This window comes from Bombus affinis, chromosome 6 (genome assembly GCF_024516045.1).
Source record: "Bombus affinis isolate iyBomAffi1 chromosome 6, iyBomAffi1.2, whole genome shotgun sequence".
NCBI classification, from domain to species: domain Eukaryota; kingdom Metazoa; phylum Arthropoda; class Insecta; order Hymenoptera; family Apidae; genus Bombus; species Bombus affinis.
Genome location: NC_066349.1, coordinates 1,617,223 through 1,640,648, shown reverse-complemented (window position 1 = coordinate 1,640,648; position 23,426 = coordinate 1,617,223). Strand labels below are relative to the sequence as shown.

Sequence of the window (23,426 nt, the reverse complement as noted above, 5' to 3'; positions counted from 1 at the left end):
ACAAAGGGTATAGTAAGAAATTCGTGCTTACTATGCTATAAAGTAACAGTAGATACAACACCTTGTAATAAGGCTTCAATTGACTTATATTTATAAAGTATTTTTTGCTTGATAATAACCATAAAATGTATTCACAAAGGTTGACCGTTTATACTTGTACAGTAAAATATAGGTTAAACGTCTAAGACATTTTAACGAGGTTATGCTTACTTTCATAGTATAATAATGAAAATTGTAAATCTTATTGCTCTATATGAAGAAAATTTAATTATTCCTCGTTTGGATGTGACCTGCTTTGTGTTCCTTATAATGTCAAAGTTAAATAAAATGTGTCATATTTTAATATCGGTTAAGCTGACAGATAAACGAATGTTTTTTAAATTAGATATATCTAAAATTATTCATAACATTACAATAGATAAATTTTCATGGAAATAGTTTGTAATATTTGTTAGATTTTTAAATTTACATTATATACGTACCTTCATTGTGACAAATGTGCAGCAATACGGAGACCTATAAACGGAAAGACCGTATATCGCACTCGCGGACACTGAGTACGTAGTAGTATCCGACACCGGATATCCGATTTAAGTTCAACGAAATATTAAAGTGAAAATAACAATAAACAAACTCTGTACAAATCTGTAAACAAATCATATTAATATTTATGTTTACATAGTAATTACTTAAAACTAAGTAAATTTTTAATGCTAAATTAGTTCATCAACGAATTATATTTCCCTGACAGACAGATGTGAAGAAAATTAGAAACATTTCTTTTAAATATCTAAAATAATACTAATGCGTACATACATATTTTATTACATAGAAAATATATAAATGCAAGAAGAAACGTTATTGTTTCTTTAAAAGATAAGTAAATATCCGAATATTTTATCAAAACTATTGTGTAGTATCGAGGAAAAATTTAGGTATACAATTTCTTTGATACTCTTTATTATTTGTAATTTATTTTACAATAAATTAGTTATACAGATATTAATGAGACAGAAAACGATGGTTGTTTAATATGGTACTAATTGTAACAATCTAACTCTAACTTGACCACTCACGCAACTGGACAACGCCAACAACTCAACCTCTCAGCTACGCTGGTAACTCACGCAACTTCACAACGCTAACTCTAACAATTCTACTCTACGACTCCTCGATTCTCCTTGATTCTCTTTGACTCCCCGATCTTTTGAAAAATTGGAAATTCTGCTTGTGTACATGCGTAAATAACATTATTGAAATAGATTGATCGTATATGACGATATATAAATAATGGATAAATAAATCGATAGTAGAATCGCGATTTACGCGTAATTTGGTGGTTTACACTATGACAATAACTGATATTTTGTAGAAAGACAACGGAGCGCATTAAATTGTCATTATACAGATGATTTGGTCATTCATATGGTTATAATATAATGATTAAATCATTATTTTCTACTTTATTAAAATTTTAAATTGTATCGTCAACAATATTTATGAATAAATAAAAAAATTAAAAATTAAATTCACTCCGGTCTCTTTATTGGTCAATCATCGATAACATCAACAAAATTGATACTTAATGTACAAATAATAACATTATGTAGATTACGTTTATATATATAGTGTCTATCCAACGAGACGAGGCAGTAAACGTAAATATTATTTGACTGCTACAGCTGCAATATACACATTAAACATACTTTATTTACAATCTACATATGTATCTCTGTATATATTACTCGAAATTGAAGAGTTAGGTTCATTACAGAATATCAAATAGAATATGGAATATATTGTGGTATCATTATATAAAAAATGTATGTGAAATTAAAGCAAAACGTATCAGACAAATGATTATTTTGCTGTAAACATGGAGTAAAAAATTCGACCGAATTTAATAAATTTAGAATCTGCTACAACTAAACTTTAGTACAATGTTAAGAAATTAAATTCGATACTCGTCTCAAACTAAGAATAATATTAAACTGACCGTTGATGTTGCTGAACACTAAAATTTGGCTTAAATCATTTCAGAATCCTTAAAAATTACTAATTAAATAAATTAATAAGCCTCTACCATATGTATACGTTGTATAAATTTAAACGAATGTAATAGTGAATAAATGAACATTGCGAATACGGAACATGAGAGGTCAACAAAATATTACAACATATTTATACACAACTTATTAGTTTCATATTGCATTAGGCTGTATCATTGCAGTCTTTTACTTTTGAATGGTAGGTGCAAATGTGCGTGATTCCAAATCATCCAGTCAGTCCACTGACTCAGTGGACTGACTGGATGATTTGGAATCACGCATAGAAGCGCTACGTTGTAGCGGCACTCGACAGCAAACTTCCCAACGGTTTCTGTCCCGTGCCTCGCTACACAAGGACTCTACCTTGCGAACAGATGATTGCCAGATGTCGATACACTCTCTCCGAATATTTACAGCGAGCCTAAGGACCCGCAATAAATCTTAGGATCCATGCAGCGAAGATTCTCTAAAGGAACAGATAGCCTTTGTCTCAATAGTCCCCACACATACCATCCACTACGAAAATCTGCTTTTCCTCACGTACGACGCTCCTCGCTAGCAACTTTCTCTCAAGGGCAGTTGCCATCTCTTTCCAACCACCAACTCACGATTTAGCCAATTAACAGCGACGTCCATTTCCTTCACTCTCTGAACTAACGCTTTCCTTAACGAATCCGATGATCCCGTATCCTTAGACACACCCAAGCACAGTTTTCCTAAGGAGCATCATCGCGACACAAATTCATTCTGTTCTATCGGGAGTCGCGAGGCAAGTTGGAAAAAGCCTATCTGAATCGTCCGCCCGTAATCGTACGTAATAGCGAATCCGAACTTCTCGACATCTGGACAACCGTTCCGACGTGAATCGCACCGCGAAGCGTATCCCACCGAGCTCGAACTTGTAACCGCGTACCGATAATTGTATCGCGTGTTCTACGCACGAGTGTACATCACGAACATAGACTAATAAATTGTTATTGTTAACGATACGAGTGATTATACTAGACCTATCACGCCCATCACCTCAACGTTTTCGTTTTAGTTCGTCTTGACGTCTATTCTTAGCGTCTTTCTGCCGTTGTGCTAACAGCTTCGCATACTCTGCTGCTTGTTGCTTGCGAGCCAAGCAACGCCTCCTCTTCAGAGCCAGTCTATGCCTCTTCCTCTATACAAAAATACTTTTACTTTATAATAAGCTCCATACTTTTGGAAAAGTTTTAACCGAAACAAAACAACAATATGATACAGATACGTATATGTACAAACCTGGAGTGTAAGTGGGGTAATAAGACGTTGAATTTTAGGGGCTTTCGACCGCTGTGGTTTACCCTCTTTTTAAATTGATCGCTTCACAACGAATCGACGGACATCATCTTCCTTGGATAAATTAAACAACTTGCGAATTTTGCTGGCCCTCTTGGGTCCCAATCGCCGTGGGACTTCCTTGTCAGTTAAATCCGGGATATCCTGTAAAAATTTAATCAACCTCTACATTAACAGTTCGTTCGTGAGTGCCGAGGCGTGCAGACGTGCTCGGCAAAGTCCACAAAGCAGCAAGTGACCATCCAGTTGCTGCTGAGTGCCGAGACGTGCAGACGTGTGTCCAGTGCCCTGTGAAGTTCACAAAACTCCACGTGACGTCCAGCCGACGAAAGCGAATCCAACTAACCTAGCCAGGGGTTAACAGCCTCTCGACTAGTTCTTTCACACAGAATTAACTAGCTCGATGATGGCTTTATCATTTCCAACAGGCTCCCCGGAGCAAAATTATAACACCGCCATGTTTCCTCCCCCGTGGCAAGAGGGCAACGCAACTATCCTGGTAAATGACCACCACACGAAAAAACGAAAGCTCGAACCGACCAAGACAAATGTAAACAAGATTCAAACCAAACCATCAGCCAGCCAAGTGACTACCTACAATAGATTCTCAATTCTGGAGTCCACGGAAGACTCCATGATTACAACCGAAAAGGTAAATAATCTCCATACTCAAAGAACTCCCCCTCCCCCACCGATATTCATTAACGACGTAATCGACATACAGTCAATGATTAAAACTATCGAAAAAGACATCAGCAAAGAAGACTACAAGCTAAAGATTAACAACAACCAAGTGAAAATACTGCCGTCCCACCCAGACGCCTATAGAAAGTTAACCAAGCTATTAAAAACGTTAAACGCCAAATTCCACACATACCAGCTCAAACAAGAAAGACCATTTCGAGTGGTGCTACGCAATATCCATCACTCAGTCGATCTAGACGAACTAAAATGCGAACTGTCAAATCAAGGCCACGAAGTAACTAACATCAGTAACATTAGGCATAGAATCACAAAAAATCCACTATCCTTATTTTTTATAGACCTAAAACAAAAAACAAACAATAAAGAAATCTACAATATCAATCGGCTGATGAACTCCATAGTTAAGTTCGAGCCACCTCTTGTAAAGAAAGAAATAATACAATGCAAGAGGTGCCAAAGGTACGGCCACACGCAGAAATACTGCAATCACAACTTCCGGTGCGTAAAATGTGCAGGTAATCACCCCACTGACCAATGCACTAAATCCCCGGAAACCCCCGCCAAGTGTATCCACTGTCAAGGAGAGCATCCTGCGAACTACAAAGGATGCTCAGCCTACAAATCGCTACATAATATAAAGTATCCAAAACTGAGACCCAAGGACATAAACATACAAGAACCTAAACCCCAAAAACTCACCACACCAACAGTATCCTATGCGCAGGCAACGCAAGGAAACGCATACAACTCGAAAACACACAGTGTACACACAGAAAATAGAATTCCCACCCCACAAAGCACAGACAACTTTACCAGACTCGAAAAACTTATCGAGAAGCAAACTGAGCAAATTAACAACTTGCTGTCCCTACTCACACGCTTCATGGACAAATTCATAAGCACAGAAGCAAAATAAAACCAATGCGAATAGCCCTGTGGAACGCCAACGGTCTAGCTCAGCACAAAGCCGAACTAGAACTATTCTTAAAACAACAGCAAATCGATGTGATGCTCATATCCGAAACCCACTTCACCGACAAAAACTATCTCAAAATACACGGCTACAACTTCTACCACACCCAACACCCCAGCGGAAAGGCTCACGGCGGCACCGGAATAATAATCAAGTCAAACATCAAGCACTACGAACTTCAACCATTCCAGAAAGACTACCTCCAAGCAACAAACGTAGCAATAGAAGACTGTCATGGTACAATCACCACCTCAGCTGTATACTGCCCTCCCAGACACCCCATCGCCAAAGAAGACTTTGACCACTTCCTGGACACCCTGGGCAGCAAATTCATAGCCGGAGGAGACTACAACGCTAAACACACCCAATGGGGCAGCAGACTGGTTACAGTAAGAGGCAAAAACCTCCTCAACAGCATATTAACCAACAACCTCAACTACCTTACCACATACGAACCCACACACTGGCCCACCGACACAAACAAAATACCCGATCTCCTTGATTTCTTCATAACTAAAAATATCTCGTCAAGACACGTCCAAATCAATTCCTCGGCTGATCTCTCCTCTGATCATTCCCCCGTGATAGTAACAGTCAGTTCAACTATCATCGAGAATACACCTAACGGCTCCATTCATAACCAACACACCAACTGGCAGCTCTTTAGAGAAGTCTTTACCCACACAATTTCAGCCTCAACCTCACTAAAAACCAATGAAGAAATCAAAGCAGCCACGGAATACCTAACGCGAGCATAATAAACGCTATCCGCGTCTCCACACCGGCAAAAACGTCCACCAGCAACCACGAATACCCCCAGTACATACTAAAGAAAATAGCAGAAAAACGTAGACTAAGAAGGATATGGCAGACCCATAGAACAACGGAGGACAAACGCAAACTAAACAACGCAACTAGAAAACTATCCAAAACCATAAAGAACTACAATAATGACCGTTTTCACAAATACCTCGCCAGCCTGTCCCCCACAGCCGACTCAAACTACTCACTATGGAAAGCCTCCAGGAAACTCACGCGCCCCCCACAAATAATACCCCCAATCCGCCGCCCGCAGGGTGGATGGGCGCGTAGCCCTATAGAAAAAACCAACCTATTTGCCAAACATTTGACTGAAGTATTCCAACCCCATTCCTCCATAGCCGCAGCGAACGTCACCGAATACCTGCACACTCCCTTCCAAATGTCCCCTCCTTTTTAACCCTTCACTTCTGCAGAGATCATAGAAGCAATCAGTCGCCTAAACCCCAAGAAAGCAGCAGGTCACGACTTAATAGGAAACAAAGCAATCAAGGAACTCCCCATAAAAGGGATTGCACTCATTGCATCAATCTTTAACGCCATCCTCCGCCTTGAACACTTTCCTAAGGCGTGAAAAATCTCACTGATCACCCTCATCCCCAAACCCGGTAAACCAATATATGAAACCAGCTCCTATCGCCCAATCAGTCTTTTACCTACCCTGTCTAAACTATTCGAGAGGATGCTCACGAATCGCCTCCTTCCACTCCTAGAAGAATTGAAGACCCTCCCAGATCACCAATTCGACTTCCGAAAACAACACTCAACAGTAGAGCAAATCCACCGCATAACCCACATGATCAGCCAAACCCTTGAAAAGAAAAAATACTGCTCAGCCGTATTCCTAGACATCCAACAGGCATTCGATAAAGTATGGCATGAAGGGCTACTCTACAAGCTTAAAAAAATCCTACCCCACCCATACTACTCCATCTTAAAATCCTACCTAACCAACAGACAATTCATAGTTAAATGTATAGGCGCCACTTCCGCAACATTCCCAATAAAATCAGGCATACCGCAAGGTACTGTCCTCGGACCCCTACTATTCTCCATCTACACTGCCGACTTACCCATATCAAACGAGGTAACAATAGCAACATTTGCCGACGACACAGCACTACTAGCTACCCACGCAGACCCGGCAATTGCCTCATCCACTCTCCAGCGAAGTCTCGACTCCATGGAAAAGTGGTTCCAAAAATGGGGTTTTAAAATAAACGAAAAAAAATCCTCCCATGTAACCTTCACGCTCCGAAAACAAACCTGCCCCCACGTCACCATTAACAACACAATAATCCTAAGCAAGGACTCCGTAAGATACCTGGGCATGACCCTGGACAGGCTAACTTGGAAAAAACATATCTCAGAAAAAACAAAGCAATTAAAGGAAAAACTAAGAAAATTCTATTGGCTCACGGGCCGACGCTCCAAACTAAACATACAGAACAAAATAACCCTCTACAAGGCCGTAATAAAACCTGTCTGGACCTACGGAATCCAACTATGGGGAACAGCAAGTAACTCCAACATTGAAATACTCCAACGCTTCCAATCGAAAACGCTAAGATCCCTATTAAATGCACCCTGGTATGTTACCAACGAAACAATCCACCGAGACCTCAAGATACCTACAGTCAAAGATGAAATACACAAGTCCAGAAGCAGATATAGCACAAGAGTCAACAACCACCACAACCCACTAGTCACCCAACTACTGGACACGACGGACCAGATCCGCAGACTAAAAAGAAAATACCCACTAGATTAAACCATTAGTCCTACTAGAATCAACAATATAAAACTATTATAATCCATGTCATTGTATCACGCCAAACTAAGTTACTGAAAATTCTCAACGAGAATTGATTGTAAATATTCTAATAAATAAAAAAAAAAAAAAAAAAAAAAAAAAACCTCTACATTAACTGCTTCGCTGTACACTGAGAAAAAGTGCCATTTACATAACACAGTTTATCAAATCAAGAGACTACATTTAATTTTTCTCGTTTATAATAGTATCGTAAGATAATAAGTCAATTCTAAGATACACTCTGAAACATGGATAATACATAGAAAATGCAGACAAATTAATACCTTTTCTCCTTTTTTGACAATGACCAGAGCAAGAACTGAAAGGTTGGAATCGACGATGCATCCACGGACAGATTTATGTTTACGCTCACCATCGCGTCTAGGTCTATAGCATGAATGTCCTTTTGAGAGCATTAAACGTGCGCGCCCTAGATACAAGAATTTTTTAGAAATTAAAATCAATGAATTATACCAAATCTATAAAATTCGTAAACTCATAAAGCCGTTACAAATGAAATTAAAAAAGGAAATGCTTGTATTACCATTAGTCAGAACACCCTGTTCCATAGGAAATCCTTGTTTGTCATTGCCGCCCGAGATACGAACGACATATCCTTTCCATTCGTTACCGAGAGCATCAGCCTCTACTTCTGCGCCCATACGCTTTTCATAAAAAATTCTCAGCTTATGCTCATCGGAGATTTCAAGCAATTTCTAACATCCTGTTGCAGGATATGATACGTTCAACTAGAAAACACATAAATATCTTACAGAATATGCAAAGATTTAACAGCCTTTGTCAGTTTATTCAATGTACATGTACACGTGTAACAAATCTTATATATACATAGCTAAATAGAGCTTTATCAAAAGGTTAGAACAAAAATTCAAAATACAAAGGGTATAGTAAGAAATTCGTGCTTACTATGCTATAAAGTAACAGTAGATACAACACCTTGTAATAAGGCTTCAATTGACTTATATTTATAAAGTATTTTTTGCTTGATAATAACCATAAAATGTATTCACAAAGTTTGACCGTTTATACTTGTACAGTAAAATATAGGTTAAACGTCTAAGACATTTTAACGAGGTTATGCTTACTTTCATAGTATAATAATGAAAATTGTAAATCTTATTGCTCTATATGAAGAAAATTTAATTATTCCTCGTTTGGATGTGACCTGCTTTGTGTTCCTTATAATGTCAAAGTTAAATAAAATGTGTCATATTTTAATATCGGTTAAGCTGACAGATAAACGAATGTTTTTTAAATTAGATATATCTAAAATTATTCATAACATTACAATAGATAAATTTTCATGGAAATAGTTTGTAATATTTGTTAGATTTTTAAATTTACATTATATACGTACCTTCATTGTGACAAATGTGCAGCAATACGGAGACCTATAAACGGAAAGACCGTATATCGCACTCGCGGACACTGAGTACGTAGTAGTATCCGACACCGGATATCCGATTTAAGTTCAACGAAATATTAAAGTGAAAATAACAATAAACAAACTCTGTACAAATCTGTAAACAAATCATATTAATATTTATGTTTACATAGTAATTACTTAAAACTAAGTAAATTTTTAATGCTAAATTAGTTCATCAACGAATTATATTTCCCTGACAGACAGATGTGAAGAAAATTAGAAACATTTCTTTTAAATATCTAAAATAATACTAATGCGTACATACATATTTTATTACATAGAAAATATATAAATGCAAGAAGAAACGTTATTGTTTCTTTAAAAGATAAGTAAATATCCGAATATTTTATCAAAACTATTGTGTAGTATCGAGGAAAAATTTAGGTATACAATTTCTTTGATACTCTTTATTATTTGTAATTTATTTTACAATAAATTAGTTATACAGATATTAATGAGACAGAAAACGATGGTTGTTTAATATGGTACTAATTGTAACAATCTAACTCTAACTTGACCACTCACGCAACTGGACAACGCCAACAACTCAACCTCTCAGCTACGCTGGTAACTCACGCAACTTCACAACGCTAACTCTAACAATTCTACTCTACGACTCCTCGATTCTCCTTGATTCTCTTTGACTCCCCGATCTTTTGAAAAATTGGAAATTCTGCTTGTGTACATGCGTAAATAACATTATTGAAATAGATTGATCGTATATGACGATATATAAATAATGGATAAATAAATCGATAGTAGAATCGCGATTTACGCGTAATTTGGTGGTTTACACTATGACAATAACTGATATTTTGTAGAAAGACAACGGAGCGCATTAAATTGTCATTATACAGATGATTTGGTCATTCATATGGTTATAATATAATGATTAAATCATTATTTTCTACTTTATTAAAATTTTAAATTGTATCGTCAACAATATTTATGAATAAATAAAAAAATTAAAAATTAAATTCACTCCGGTCTCTTTATTGGTCAATCATCGATAACATCAACAAAATTGATACTTAATGTACAAATAATAACATTATGTAGATTACGTTTATATATATAGTGTCTATCCAACGAGACGAGGCAGTAAACGTAAATATTATTTGACTGCTACAGCTGCAATATACACATTAAACATACTTTATTTACAATCTACATATGTATCTCTGTATATATTACTCGAAATTGAAGAGTTAGGTTCATTACAGAATATCAAATAGAATATGGAATATATTGTGGTATCATTATATAAAAAATGTATGTGAAATTAAAGCAAAACGTATCAGACAAATGATTATTTTGCTGTAAACATGGAGTAAAAAATTCGACCGAATTTAATAAATTTAGAATCTGCTACAACTAAACTTTAGTACAATGTTAAGAAATTAAATTCGATACTCGTCTCAAACTAAGAATAATATTAAACTGACCGTTGATGTTGCTGAACACTAAAATTTGGCTTAAATCATTTCAGAATCCTTAAAAATTACTAATTAAATAAATTAATAAGCCTCTACCATATGTATACGTTGTATAAATTTAAACGAATGTAATAGTGAATAAATGAACATTGCGAATACGGAACATGAGAGGTCAACAAAATATTACAACATATTTATACACAACTTATTAGTTTCATATTGCATTAGGCTGTATCATTGCAGTCTTTTACTTTTGAACGGTAGGTGCAGACTGACTGGATGATTTCGAATCACGCATAGAAGCGCTACGTTTTCGTTTTAGTTCTTCTTGACGTCTATTCTTAGCTTCTTTCTGCCGTTGTGCTAACAGCTTCGCATACTCTGCTGCTTGTTGCTTGCGAGCCAAGCAACGCCTCCTCTTTAGAGCCAGTCTATGCCTCTTCCTCTATAGAAAAATACTTTTATTTTATAATAAGCTCCATACTTTTGGAAAAGTTTTAACCGAAACAAAACAACAATATGATACAGATACGTATATGTACAAACCTGGAGTGTAAGTGGGGTAATAAGACGTTGAATTTTAGGGGCTTTCGACCGCTGTGGTTTACCCTCTTTTTGAATTGGTCGCTTCACAACGAATCGACGGACATCATCTTCCTTGGATAAATTAAACAACTTGCGAATTTTGCTCGCCCTCTTGGGTCCCAATCGCCGTGGGACTTCCTTGTCAGTTAAATCCGGGATATCCTGTAAAAATTTAATCAACCTCTACATTAACTGCTTCGCTGTACACTGAGAAAAAGTGCCATTTACATAACACAGTTTATCAAATCAAGAGACTACATTTAATTTTTCTCGTTTATAATAGTATCGTAAGATAATAAGTCAATTCTAAGATACACCCTGAAACATGGATAATACATAGAAAATACAGACAAATTAATACCTTCTCTCCTTTTTTGACAATGACCAGAGCAAGTACTGAAAGGTTGGAATCGACGATGCATCCACGTACAGATTTACGTTTACGCTCACCATCGCGTCTAGGTCTATAGCATGAATGTCCTTTTGAGAGCAGTAAACGTACGCGCCCTAGATACAAGAATTTTTTAGAAATTAAAATCAATGCATTATACCAAATCTATAAAATTCGTAAACTCATAAAGCCGTTACAAATGAAATTAAAATAGGAAATGCTTGTATTACCATTAGTCAGAACACCCTGTTTCATAGGAAATCCTTGTTTGTCATTGCCGCCCGAGATACGAACGACATATCCTTTCCATTCGTTGCCGAGAGCATCAGCCTCTACTTCTGCGCCCATACGCTTTTCATAAAAAATTCTCAGCTTATGCTCATCGGAGATTTCAAACAGTTTCTGACATCCTGTTGCAGGATATGATACGTTCAACTAGAAAACACATAAATATCTTACAGAATATGCAAAGATTTAACAGCCTTTGTCAGTTTATTCAATGTACATGTACACGTGTAACAAATCTTATATATACATAGCTAAATAGAGCTTTATCAAAAGGTTAGAACAAAAATTCAAAATACAAAGGGTATAGTAAGAAATTCGTGCTTACTATGCTATAAAGTAACAGTAGATACAACACCTTGTAATAAGGCTTCAATTGACTTATATTTATAAAGTATTTTTTGCTTGATAATAACCATAAAATGTATTCACAAAGGTTGACCGTTTATACTTGTACAGTAAAATATAGGTTAAACGTCTAAGACATTTTAACGAGGTTATGCTTACTTTCATAGTATAATAATGAAAATTGTAAATCTTATTGCTCTATATGAAGAAAATTTAATTATTCCTCGTTTGGATGTGACCTGCTTTGTGTTCCTTATAATGTCAAAGTTAAATAAAATGTGTCATATTTTAATATCGGTTAAGCTGACAGATAAACGAATGTTTTTTAAATTAGATATATCTAAAATTATTCATAACATTACAATAGATAAATTTTCATGGAAATAGTTTGTAATATTTGTTAGATTTTTAAATTTACATTATATACGTACCTTCATTGTGACAAATGTGCAGCAATACGGAGACCTATAAACGGAAAGACCGTATATCGCACTCGCGGACACTGAGTACGTAGTAGTATCCGACACCGGATATCCGATTTAAGTTCAACGAAATATTAAAGTGAAAATAACAATAAACAAACTCTGTACAAATCTGTAAACAAATCATATTAATATTTATGTTTACATAGTAATTACTTAAAACTAAGTAAATTTTTAATGCTAAATTAGTTCATCAACGAATTATATTTCCCTGACAGACAGATGTGAAGAAAATTAGAAACATTTCTTTTAAATATCTAAAATAATACTAATGCGTACATACATATTTTATTACATAGAAAATATATAAATGCAAGAAGAAACGTTATTGTTTCTTTAAAAGATAAGTAAATATCCGAATATTTTATCAAAACTATTGTGTAGTATCGAGGAAAAATTTAGGTATACAATTTCTTTGATACTCTTTATTATTTGTAATTTATTTTACAATAAATTAGTTATACAGATATTAATGAGACAGAAAACGATGGTTGTTTAATATGGTACTAATTGTAACAATCTAACTCTAACTTGACCACTCACGCAACTGGACAACGCCAACAACTCAACCTCTCAGCTACGCTGGTAACTCACGCAACTTCACAACGCTAACTCTAACAATTCTACTCTACGACTCCTCGATTCTCCTTGATTCTCTTTGACTCCCCGATCTTTTGAAAAATTGGAAATTCTGCTTGTGTACATGCGTAAATAACATTATTGAAATAGATTGATCGTATATGACGATATATAAATAATGGATAAATAAATCGATAGTAGAATCGCGATTTACGCGTAATTTGGTGGTTTACACTATGACAATAACTGATATTTTGTAGAAAGACAACGGAGCGCATTAAGTTGTCATTATACAGATGATTTGGTCATTCATATGGTTATAATATAATGATTAAATCATTATTTTCTACTTTATTAAAATTTTAAATTGTATCGTCAACAATATTTATGAATAAATAAAAAAATTAAAAATTAAATTCACTCCGGTCTCTTTATTGGTCAATCATCGATAACATCAACAAAATTGATACTTAATGTACAAATAATAACATTATGTAGATTACGTTTATATATATAGTGTCTATCCAACGAGACGAGGCAGTAAACGTAAATATTATTTGACTGCTACAGCTGCAATATACACATTAAACATACTTTATTTACAATCTACATATGTATCTCTGTATATATTACTCGAAATTGAAGAGTTAGGTTCATTACAGAATATCAAATAGAATATGGAATATATTGTGGTATCATTATATAAAAAATGTATGTGAAATTAAAGCAAAACGTATCAGACAAATGATTATTTTGCTGTAAACATGGAGTAAAAAATTCGACCGAATTTAATAAATTTAGAATCTGCTACAACTAAACTTTAGTACAATGTTAAGAAATTAAATTCGATACTCGTCTCAAACTAAGAATAATATTAAACTGACCGTTGATGTTGCTGAACACTAAAATTTGGCTTAAATCATTTCAGAATCCTTAAAAATTACTAATTAAATAAATTAATAAGCCTCTACCATATGTATACGTTGTATAAATTTAAACGAATGTAATAGTGAATAAATGAACATTGCGAATACGGAACATGAGAGGTCAACAAAATATTACAACATATTTATACACAACTTATTAGTTTCATATTGCATTAGGCTGTATCATTGCAGTCTTTTACTTTTGAACGGTAGGTGCAGACTGACTGGATGATTTCGAATCACGCATAGAAGCGCTACGTTTTCGTTTTAGTTCTTCTTGACGTCTATTCTTAGCTTCTTTCTGCCGTTGTGCTAACAGCTTCGCATACTCTGCTGCTTGTTGCTTGCGAGCCAAGCAACGCCTCCTCTTTAGAGCCAGTCTATGCCTCTTCCTCTATAGAAAAATACTTTTATTTTATAATAAGCTCCATACTTTTGGAAAAGTTTTAACCGAAACAAAACAACAATATGATACAGATACGTATATGTACAAACCTGGAGTGTAAGTGGGGTAATAAGACGTTGAATTTTAGGGGCTTTCGACCGCTGTGGTTTACCCTCTTTTTGAATTGGTCGCTTCACAACGAATCGACGGACATCATCTTCCTTGGATAAATTAAACAACTTGCGAATTTTGCTCGCCCTCTTGGGTCCCAATCGCCGTGGGACTTCCTTGTCAGTTAAATCCGGGATATCCTGTAAAAATTTAATCAACCTCTACATTAACTGCTTCGCTGTACACTGAGAAAAAGTGCCATTTACATAACACAGTTTATCAAATCAAGAGACTACATTTAATTTTTCTCGTTTATAATAGTATCGTAAGATAATAAGTCAATTCTAAGATACACCCTGAAACATGGATAATACATAGAAAATACAGACAAATTAATACCTTCTCTCCTTTTTTGACAATGACCAGAGCAAGTACTGAAAGGTTGGAATCGACGATGCATCCACGTACAGATTTACGTTTACGCTCACCATCGCGTCTAGGTCTATAGCATGAATGTCCTTTTGAGAGCAGTAAACGTACGCGCCCTAGATACAAGAATTTTTTAGAAATTAAAATCAATGCATTATACCAAATCTATAAAATTCGTAAACTCATAAAGCCGTTACAAATGAAATTAAAATAGGAAATGCTTGTATTACCATTAGTCAGAACACCCTGTTTCATAGGAAATCCTTGTTTGTCATTGCCGCCCGAGATACGAACGACATATCCTTTCCATTCGTTGCCGAGAGCATCAGCCTCTACTTCTGCGCCCATACGCTTTTCATAAAAAATTCTCAGCTTATGCTCATCGGAGATTTCAAACAGTTTCTGACATCCTGTTGCAGGATATGATACGTTCAACTAGAAAACACATAAATATCTTACAGAATATGCAAAGATTTAACAGCCTTTGTCAGTTTATTCAATGTACATGTACACGTGTAACAAATCTTATATATACATAGCTAAATAGAGCTTTATCAAAAGGTTAGAACAAAAATTCAAAATACAAAGGGTATAGTAAGAAATTCGTGCTTACTATGCTATAAAGTAACAGTAGATACAACACCTTGTAATAAGGCTTCAATTGACTTATATTTATAAAGTATTTTTTGCTTGATAATAACCATAAAATGTATTCACAAAGGTTGACCGTTTATACTTGTACAGTAAAATATAGGTTAAACGTCTAAGACATTTTAACGAGGTTATGCTTACTTTCATAGTATAATAATGAAAATTGTAAATCTTATTGCTCTATATGAAGAAAATTTAATTATTCCTCGTTTGGATGTGACCTGCTTTGTGTTCCTTATAATGTCAAAGTTAAATAAAATGTGTCATATTTTAATATCGGTTAAGCTGACAGATAAACGAATGTTTTTTAAATTAGATATATCTAAAATTATTCATAACATTACAATAGATAAATTTTCATGGAAATAGTTTGTAATATTTGTTAGATTTTTAAATTTACATTATATACGTACCTTCATTGTGACAAATGTGCAGCAATACGGAGACCTATAAACGGAAAGACCGTATATCGCACTCGCGGACACTGAGTACGTAGTAGTATCCGACACCGGATATCCGATTTAAGTTCAACGAAATATTAAAGTGAAAATAACAATAAACAAACTCTGTACAAATCTGTAAACAAATCATATTAATATTTATGTTTACATAGTAATTACTTAAAACTAAGTAAATTTTTAATGCTAAATTAGTTCATCAACGAATTATATTTCCCTGACAGACAGATGTGAAGAAAATTAGAAACATTTCTTTTAAATATCTAAAATAATACTAATGCGTACATACATATTTTATTACATAGAAAATATATAAATGCAAGAAGAAACGTTATTGTTTCTTTAAAAGATAAGTAAATATCCGAATATTTTATCAAAACTATTGTGTAGTATCGAGGAAAAATTTAGGTATACAATTTCTTTGATACTCTTTATTATTTGTAATTTATTTTACAATAAATTAGTTATACAGATATTAATGAGACAGAAAACGATGGTTGTTTAATATGGTACTAATTGTAACAATCTAACTCTAACTTGACCACTCACGCAACTGGACAACGCCAACAACTCAACCTCTCAGCTACGCTGGTAACTCACGCAACTTCACAACGCTAACTCTAACAATTCTACTCTACGACTCCTCGATTCTCCTTGATTCTCTTTGACTCCCCGATCTTTTGAAAAATTGGAAATTCTGCTTGTGTACATGCGTAAATAACATTATTGAAATAGATTGATCGTATATGACGATATATAAATAATGGATAAATAAATCGATAGTAGAATCGCGATTTACGCGTAATTTGGTGGTTTACACTATGACAATAACTGATATTTTGTAGAAAGACAACGGAGCGCATTAAGTTGTCATTATACAGATGATTTGGTCATTCATATGGTTATAATATAATGATTAAATCATTATTTTCTACTTTATTAAAATTTTAAATTGTATCGTCAACAATATTTATGAATAAATAAAAAAATTAAAAATTAAATTCACTCCGGTCTCTTTATTGGTCAATCATCGATAACATCAACAAAATTGATACTTAATGTACAAATAATAACATTATGTAGATTACGTTTATATATATAGTGTCTATCCAACGAGACGAGGCAGTAAACGTAAATATTATTTGACTGCTACAGCTGCAATATACACATTAAACATACTTTATTTACAATCTACATATGTATCTCTGTATATATTACTCGAAATTGAAGAGTTAGGTTCATTACAGAATATCAAATAGAATATGGAATATATTGTGGTATCATTATATAAAAAATGTATGTGAAATTAAAGCAAAACGTATCAGACAAATGATTATTTTGCTGTAAACATGGAGTAAAAAATTCGACCGAATTTAATAAATTTAGAATCTGCTACAACTAAACTTTAGTACAATGTTAAGAAATTAAATTCGATACTCGTCTCAAACTAAGAATAATATTAAACTGACCGTTGATGTTGCTGAACACTAAAATTTGGCTTAAATCATTTCAGAATCCTTAAAAATTACTAATTAAATAAATTAATAAGCCTCTACCATATGTATACGTTGTATAAATTTAAACGAATGTAATAGTGAATAAATGAACATTGCGAATACGGAACATGAGAGGTCAACAAAATATTACAACATATTTATACACAACTTATTAGTTTCATATTGCATTAGGCTGTATCATTGCAGTCTTTTACTTTTGAACGGTAGGTGCAGACTGACTGGATGATTTCGAATCACGCATAGAAGCGCTACGTTTTCGTTTTAGTTCTTCTTGACGTCTATTCTTAGCTTCTTTCTGCCGTTGTGCTAACAGCTTCGCATACTCTGCTGCTTGTTGCTTGCGAGCCAAGCAACGCCTCCTCTTTAGAGCCAGTCTATGCCTCTTCCTCTATAGAAAAATACTTTTATTTTATAATAAGCTCCATACTTTTGGAAAAGTTTTAACCGAAACAAAACAACAATATGATACAGATACGTATATGTACAAACCTGGAGTGTAAGTGGGGTAATAAGACGTTGAATTTTAGGGGCTTTCGACCGCTGTGGTTTACCCTCTTTTTGAATTGGTCGCTTCACAACGAATCGACGGACATCATCTTCCTTGGATAAATTAAACAACTTGCGAATTTTGCTCGCCCTCTTGGGTCCCAATCGCCGTGGGACTTCCTTGTCAGTTAAATCCGGGATATCCTGTAAAAATTTAATCAACCTCTACATTAACTGCTTCGCTGTACACTGAGAAAAAGTGCCATTTACATAACACAGTTTATCAAATCAAGAGACTACATTTAATTTTTCTCGTTTATAATAGTATCGTAAGATAATAAGTCAATTCTAAGATACACCCTGAAACATGGATAATACATAGAAAATACAGACAAATTAATACCTTCTCTCCTTTTTTGACAATGACCAGAGCAAGTACTGAAAGGTTGGAATCGACGATGCATCCACGTACAGATTTACGTTTACGCTCACCATCGCGTCTAGGTCTATAGCATGAATGTCCTTTTGAGAGCAGTAAACGTACGCGCCCTAGATACAAGAATTTTTTAGAAATTAAAATCAATGCATTATACCAAATCTATAAAATTCGTAAACTCATAAAGCCGTTACAAATGAAATTAAAATAGGAAATGCTTGTATTACCATTAGTCAGAACACCCTGTTTCATAGGAAATCCTTGTTTGTCATTGCCGCCCGAGATACGAACGACATATCCTTTCCATTCGTTGCCGAGAGCATCAGCCTCTACTTCTGCGCCCATACGCTTTTCATAAAAAATTCTCAGCTTATGCTCATCGGAGATTTCAAACAGTTTCTGACATCCTGTTGCAGGATATGATACGTTCAACTAGAAAACACATAAATATCTTACAGAATATGCAAAGATTTAACAGCCTTTGTCAGTTTATTCAATGTACATGTACACGTGTAACAAATCTTATATATACATAGCTAAATAGAGCTTTATCAAAAGGTTAGAACAAAAATTCAAAATACAAAGGGTATAGTAAGAAATTCGTGCTTACTATGCTATAAAGTAACAGTAGATACAACACCTTGTAATAAGGCTTCAATTGACTTATATTTATAAAGTATTTTTTGCTTGATAATAACCATAAAATGTATTCACAAAGGTTGACCGTTTATACTTGTACAGTAAAATATAGGTTAAACGTCTAAGACATTTTAACGAGGTTATGCTTACTTTCATAGTATAATAATGAAAATTGTAAATCTTATTGCTCTATATGAAGAAAATTTAATTATTCCTCGTTTGGATGTGACCTGCTTTGTGTTCCTTATAATGTCAAAGTTAAATAAAATGTGTCATATTTTAATATCGGTTAAGCTGACAGATAAACGAATGTTTTTTAAATTAGATATATCTAAAATTATTCATAACATTACAATAGATAAATTTTCATGGAAATAGTTTGTAATATTTGTTAGATTTTTAAATTTACATTATATACGTACCTTCATTGTGACAAATGTGCAGCAATACGGAGACCTATAAACGGAAAGACCGTATATCGCACTCGCGGACACTGAGTACGTAGTAGTATCCGACACCGGATATCCGATTTAAGTTCAACGAAATATTAAAGTGAAAATAACAATAAACAAACTCTGTACAAATCTGTAAACAAATCATATTAATATTTATGTTTACATAGTAATTACTTAAAACTAAGTAAATTTTTAATGCTAAATTAGTTCATCAACGAATTATATTTCCCTGACAGACAGATGTGAAGAAAATTAGAAACATTTCTTTTAAATATCTAAAATAATACTAATGCGTACATACATATTTTATTACATAGAAAATATATAAATGCAAGAAGAAACGTTATTGTTTCTTTAAAAGATAAGTAAATATCCGAATATTTTATCAAAACTATTGTGTAGTATCGAGGAAAAATTTAGGTATACAATTTCTTTGATACTCTTTATTATTTGTAATTTATTTTACAATAAATTAGTTATACAGATATTAATGAGACAGAAAACGATGGTTGTTTAATATGGTACTAATTGTAACAATCTAACTCTAACTTGACCACTCACGCAACTGGACAACGCCAACAACTCAACCTCTCAGCTACGCTGGTAACTCACGCAACTTCACAACGCTAACTCTAACAATTCTACTCTACGACTCCTCGATTCTCCTTGATTCTCTTTGACTCCCCGATCTTTTGAAAAATTGGAAATTCTGCTTGTGTACATGCGTAAATAACATTATTGAAATAGATTGATCGTATATGACGATATATAAATAATGGATAAATAAATCGATAGTAGAATCGCGATTTACGCGTAATTTGGTGGTTTACACTATGACAATAACTGATATTTTGTAGAAAGACAACGGAGCGCATTAAGTTGTCATTATACAGATGATTTGGTCATTCATATGGTTATAATATAATGATTAAATCATTATTTTCTACTTTATTAAAATTTTAAATTGTATCGTCAACAATATTTATGAATAAATAAAAAAATTAAAAATTAAATTCACTCCGGTCTCTTTATTGGTCAATCATCGATAACATCAACAAAATTGATACTTAATGTACAAATAATAACATTATGTAGATTACGTTTATATATATAGTGTCTATCCAACGAGACGAGGCAGTAAACGTAAATATTATTTGACTGCTACAGCTGCAATATACACATTAAACATACTTTATTTACAATCTACATATGTATCTCTGTATATATTACTCGAAATTGAAGAGTTAGGTTCATTACAGAATATCAAATAGAATATGGAATATATTGTGGTATCATTATATAAAAAATGTATGTGAAATTAAAGCAAAACGTATCAGACAAATGATTATTTTGCTGTAAACATGGAGTAAAAAATTCGACCGAATTTAATAAATTTAGAATCTGCTACAACTAAACTTTAGTACAATGTTAAGAAATTAAATTCGATACTCGTCTCAAACTAAGAATAATATTAAACTGACCGTTGATGTTGCTGAACACTAAAATTTGGCTTAAATCATTTCAGAATCCTTAAAAATTACTAATTAAATAAATTAATAAGCCTCTACCATATGTATACGTTGTATAAATTTAAACGAATGTAATAGTGAATAAATGAACATTGCGAATACGGAACATGAGAGGTCAACAAAATATTACAACATATTTATACACAACTTATTAGTTTCATATTGCATTAGGCTGTATCATTGCAGTCTTTTACTTTTGAACGGTAGGTGCAGACTGACTGGATGATTTCGAATCACGCATAGAAGCGCTACGTTTTCGTTTTAGTTCTTCTTGACGTCTATTCTTAGCTTCTTTCTGCCGTTGTGCTAACAGCTTCGCATACTCTGCTGCTTGTTGCTTGCGAGCCAAGCAACGCCTCCTCTTTAGAGCCAGTCTATGCCTCTTCCTCTATAGAAAAATACTTTTATTTTATAATAAGCTCCATACTTTTGGAAAAGTTTTAACCGAAACAAAACAACAATATGATACAGATACGTATATGTACAAACCTGGAGTGTAAGTGGGGTAATAAGACGTTGAATTTTAGGGGCTTTCGACCGCTGTGGTTTACCCTCTTTTTGAATTGGTCGCTTCACAACGAATCGACGGACATCATCTTCCTTGGATAAATTAAACAACTTGCGAATTTTGCTCGCCCTCTTGGGTCCCAATCGCCGTGGGACTTCCTTGTCAGTTAAATCCGGGATATCCTGTAAAAATTTAATCAACCTCTACATTAACTGCTTCGCTGTACACTGAGAAAAAGTGCCATTTACATAACACAGTTTATCAAATCAAGAGACTACATTTAATTTTTCTCGTTTATAATAGTATCGTAAGATAATAAGTCAATTCTAAGATACACCCTGAAACATGGATAATACATAGAAAATACAGACAAATTAATACCTTCTCTCCTTTTTTGACAATGACCAGAGCAAGTACTGAAAGGTTGGAATCGACGATGCATCCACGTACAGATTTACGTTTACGCTCACCATCGCGTCTAGGTCTATAGCATGAATGTCCTTTTGAGAGCAGTAAACGTACGCGCCCTAGATACAAGAATTTTTTAGAAATTAAAATCAATGCATTATACCAAATCTATAAAATTCGTAAACTCATAAAGCCGTTACAAATGAAATTAAAATAGGAAATGCTTGTATTACCATTAGTCAGAACACCCTGTTTCATAGGAAATCCTTGTTTGTCATTGCCGCCCGAGATACGAACGACATATCCTTTCCATTCGTTGCCGAGAGCATCAGCCTCTACTTCTGCGCCCATACGCTTTTCATAAAAAATTCTCAGCTTATGCTCATCGGAGATTTCAAACAGTTTCTGACATCCTGTTGCAGGATATGATACGTTCAACTAGAAAACACATAAATATCTTACAGAATATGCAAAGATTTAACAGCCTTTGTCAGTTTATTCAATGTACATGTACACGTGTAACAAATCTTATATATACATAGCTAAATAGAGCTTTATCAAAAGGTTAGAACAAAAATTCAAAATACAAAGGGTATAGTAAGAAATTCGTGCTTACTATGCTATAAAGTAACAGTAGATACAACACCTTGTAATAAGGCTTCAATTGACTTATATTTATAAAGTATTTTTTGCTTGATAATAACCATAAAATGTATTCACAAAGTTTGACCGTTTATACTTGTACAGTAAAATATAGGTTAAACGTCTAAGACATTTTAACGAGGTTATGCTTACTTTCATAGTATAATAATGAAAATTGTAAATCTTATTGCTCTATATGAAGAAAATTTAATTATTCCTCGTTTGGATATGACCTGCTTTGTGTTCCTTATAATGTCAAAGTTAAATAAAATGTGTCATATTTTAATATCGGTTAAGCTGACAGATAAACGAATGTTTTTTAAATTAGATATATCTAAAATTATTCATAACATTACAATAGATAAATTTTCATGGAAATAGTTTGTAATATTTGTTAGATTTTTAAATTTACATTATATACGTACCTTCATTGTGACAAATGTGCAGCAATACGGAGACCTATAAACGGAAAGACCGTATATCGCACTCGCGGACACTGAGTACGTAGTAGTATCCGACACCGGATATCCGATTTAAGTTCAACGAAATATTAAAGTGAAAATAACAATAAACAAACTCTGTACAAATCTGTAAACAAATCATATTAATATT

General features: G+C 33.9%; 6 protein-coding genes, 1 long non-coding RNA gene and 1 pseudogene across 19 annotated transcripts in view; 1 reads left to right on the top strand and 7 right to left on the bottom strand.

Moving 5' to 3' along the window:
• Positions 1-8,810, bottom strand: part of LOC126917205 (40S ribosomal protein S6-like) — a 17,922-nt gene extending 9,112 nt beyond the window's left edge. The window contains exon 1 of one of the 3 annotated variants that reach the window (XM_050723850.1): positions 8,788-8,810. In XM_050723850.1, coding sequence (XP_050579807.1) covers positions 8,788-8,793 — 6 coding nt within the window. In that variant the 5' untranslated portion in view covers positions 8,794-8,810. Of the gene's footprint in view, positions 1-210; positions 234-482; positions 504-8,787 lie in introns of those variants that run through there. The other 2 variants (XM_050723846.1, XM_050723848.1) reach the window with 2 other exon arrangements.
• LOC126917196 (40S ribosomal protein S6-like) overlaps positions 1-15,901 on the bottom strand; it is a 17,923-nt gene extending 2,022 nt beyond the window's left edge. The window contains exon 1 of one of the 7 annotated variants that reach the window (XM_050723821.1): positions 15,878-15,901. In XM_050723821.1, coding sequence (XP_050579778.1) covers positions 15,878-15,883 — 6 coding nt within the window. In that variant the 5' untranslated portion in view covers positions 15,884-15,901. Of the gene's footprint in view, positions 1-210; positions 235-482; positions 504-8,787; positions 8,812-9,059; positions 9,081-12,332; positions 12,357-12,604; positions 12,626-15,877 lie in introns of those variants that run through there. The other 6 variants (XM_050723816.1, XM_050723820.1, XM_050723818.1 and 3 more) reach the window with 6 other exon arrangements.
• On the top strand, positions 1,420-22,281 carry LOC126917221 (uncharacterized). 4 transcript variants are annotated; one of them, XR_007710884.1, is made up of 2 exons: positions 1,420-2,251; positions 21,464-22,281. It is a non-coding gene; the product is annotated as an uncharacterized LOC126917221 (long non-coding RNA). The 4 variants fall into 4 exon arrangements; XR_007710883.1 differs by lacking the exon at positions 21,464-22,281 and adding an exon at positions 17,919-18,736; XR_007710882.1 differs by lacking the exon at positions 21,464-22,281 and adding an exon at positions 14,374-14,744.
• LOC126917219 (40S ribosomal protein S6-like) lies at positions 3,073-8,402 on the bottom strand (annotated as a pseudogene).
• LOC126917197 (40S ribosomal protein S6-like) lies at positions 10,101-12,625 on the bottom strand. The gene is made up of 5 exons (XM_050723824.1): positions 12,605-12,625; positions 11,771-11,975; positions 11,511-11,656; positions 11,111-11,311; positions 10,101-11,009 (listed from the first exon to the last, which is right to left on the bottom strand). Exons 1-5 carry the CDS (start codon positions 12,608-12,610, stop codon positions 10,812-10,814), a joined length of 756 nt encoding a protein of 251 aa, XP_050579781.1. The 5' UTR covers positions 12,611-12,625; the 3' UTR covers positions 10,101-10,811.
• Positions 13,646-16,334, bottom strand: LOC126917198 (40S ribosomal protein S6-like). Its single transcript, XM_050723825.1, has 5 exons — positions 16,150-16,334; positions 15,316-15,520; positions 15,056-15,201; positions 14,656-14,856; positions 13,646-14,554 (listed from the first exon to the last, which is right to left on the bottom strand). Exons 1-5 carry the CDS (start codon positions 16,153-16,155, stop codon positions 14,357-14,359), a joined length of 756 nt encoding a protein of 251 aa, XP_050579782.1. The 5' UTR covers positions 16,156-16,334; the 3' UTR covers positions 13,646-14,356.
• LOC126917200 (40S ribosomal protein S6-like) lies at positions 17,191-19,882 on the bottom strand. Its single transcript, XM_050723828.1, has 5 exons — positions 19,695-19,882; positions 18,861-19,065; positions 18,601-18,746; positions 18,201-18,401; positions 17,191-18,099 (listed from the first exon to the last, which is right to left on the bottom strand). The coding sequence occupies exons 1-5, from the start codon at positions 19,698-19,700 to the stop codon at positions 17,902-17,904; spliced, it is 756 nt and encodes a 251-aa protein (XP_050579785.1). The 5' UTR covers positions 19,701-19,882; the 3' UTR covers positions 17,191-17,901.
• LOC126917203 (40S ribosomal protein S6-like) lies at positions 20,736-23,426 on the bottom strand. Of its 2 annotated transcripts, none has more exons than XM_050723840.1 (5): positions 23,240-23,426; positions 22,406-22,610; positions 22,146-22,291; positions 21,746-21,946; positions 20,736-21,644 (listed from the first exon to the last, which is right to left on the bottom strand). In XM_050723840.1, the coding sequence occupies exons 1-5, from the start codon at positions 23,243-23,245 to the stop codon at positions 21,447-21,449; spliced, it is 756 nt and encodes a 251-aa protein (XP_050579797.1). In that variant the 5' UTR covers positions 23,246-23,426; the 3' UTR covers positions 20,736-21,446. The 2 variants fall into 2 exon arrangements, with proteins under 2 accessions (XP_050579797.1, XP_050579798.1); XM_050723841.1 differs by lacking the exon at positions 23,240-23,426 and adding an exon at positions 22,968-23,128.

Excerpts from the sequence above, each read along its gene's own strand:
- LOC126917197 (XM_050723824.1), bottom strand. Across the intron at positions 11,312-11,510 it reads TTGTCAAAAAAGGAGAGAAG|GATATCCCGGATTTAACTGA; the intron begins GTATTAATTTGT and ends AAATTTTTACAG. Across the intron at positions 11,010-11,110 it reads TTACCCCACTTACACTCCAG|AGGAAGAGGCATAGACTGGC; the intron begins GTTTGTACATAT and ends ATTTTTCTATAG.
- LOC126917198 (XM_050723825.1), bottom strand. Across the intron at positions 15,202-15,315 it reads ACAGGGTGTTCTGACTAATG|GGCGCGTACGTTTACTGCTC; the intron begins GTAATACAAGCA and ends TCTTGTATCTAG. Across the intron at positions 14,555-14,655 it reads TTACCCCACTTACACTCCAG|AGGAAGAGGCATAGACTGGC; the intron begins GTTTGTACATAT and ends ATTTTTCTATAG.
- LOC126917200 (XM_050723828.1), bottom strand. Across the intron at positions 18,747-18,860 it reads ACAGGGTGTTCTGACTAATG|GGCGCGTACGTTTACTGCTC; the intron begins GTAATACAAGCA and ends TCTTGTATCTAG. Across the intron at positions 18,100-18,200 it reads TTACCCCACTTACACTCCAG|AGGAAGAGGCATAGACTGGC; the intron begins GTTTGTACATAT and ends ATTTTTCTATAG.
- LOC126917203 (XM_050723840.1), bottom strand. Across the intron at positions 22,292-22,405 it reads ACAGGGTGTTCTGACTAATG|GGCGCGTACGTTTACTGCTC; the intron begins GTAATACAAGCA and ends TCTTGTATCTAG. Across the intron at positions 21,947-22,145 it reads TTGTCAAAAAAGGAGAGAAG|GATATCCCGGATTTAACTGA; the intron begins GTATTAATTTGT and ends AAATTTTTACAG.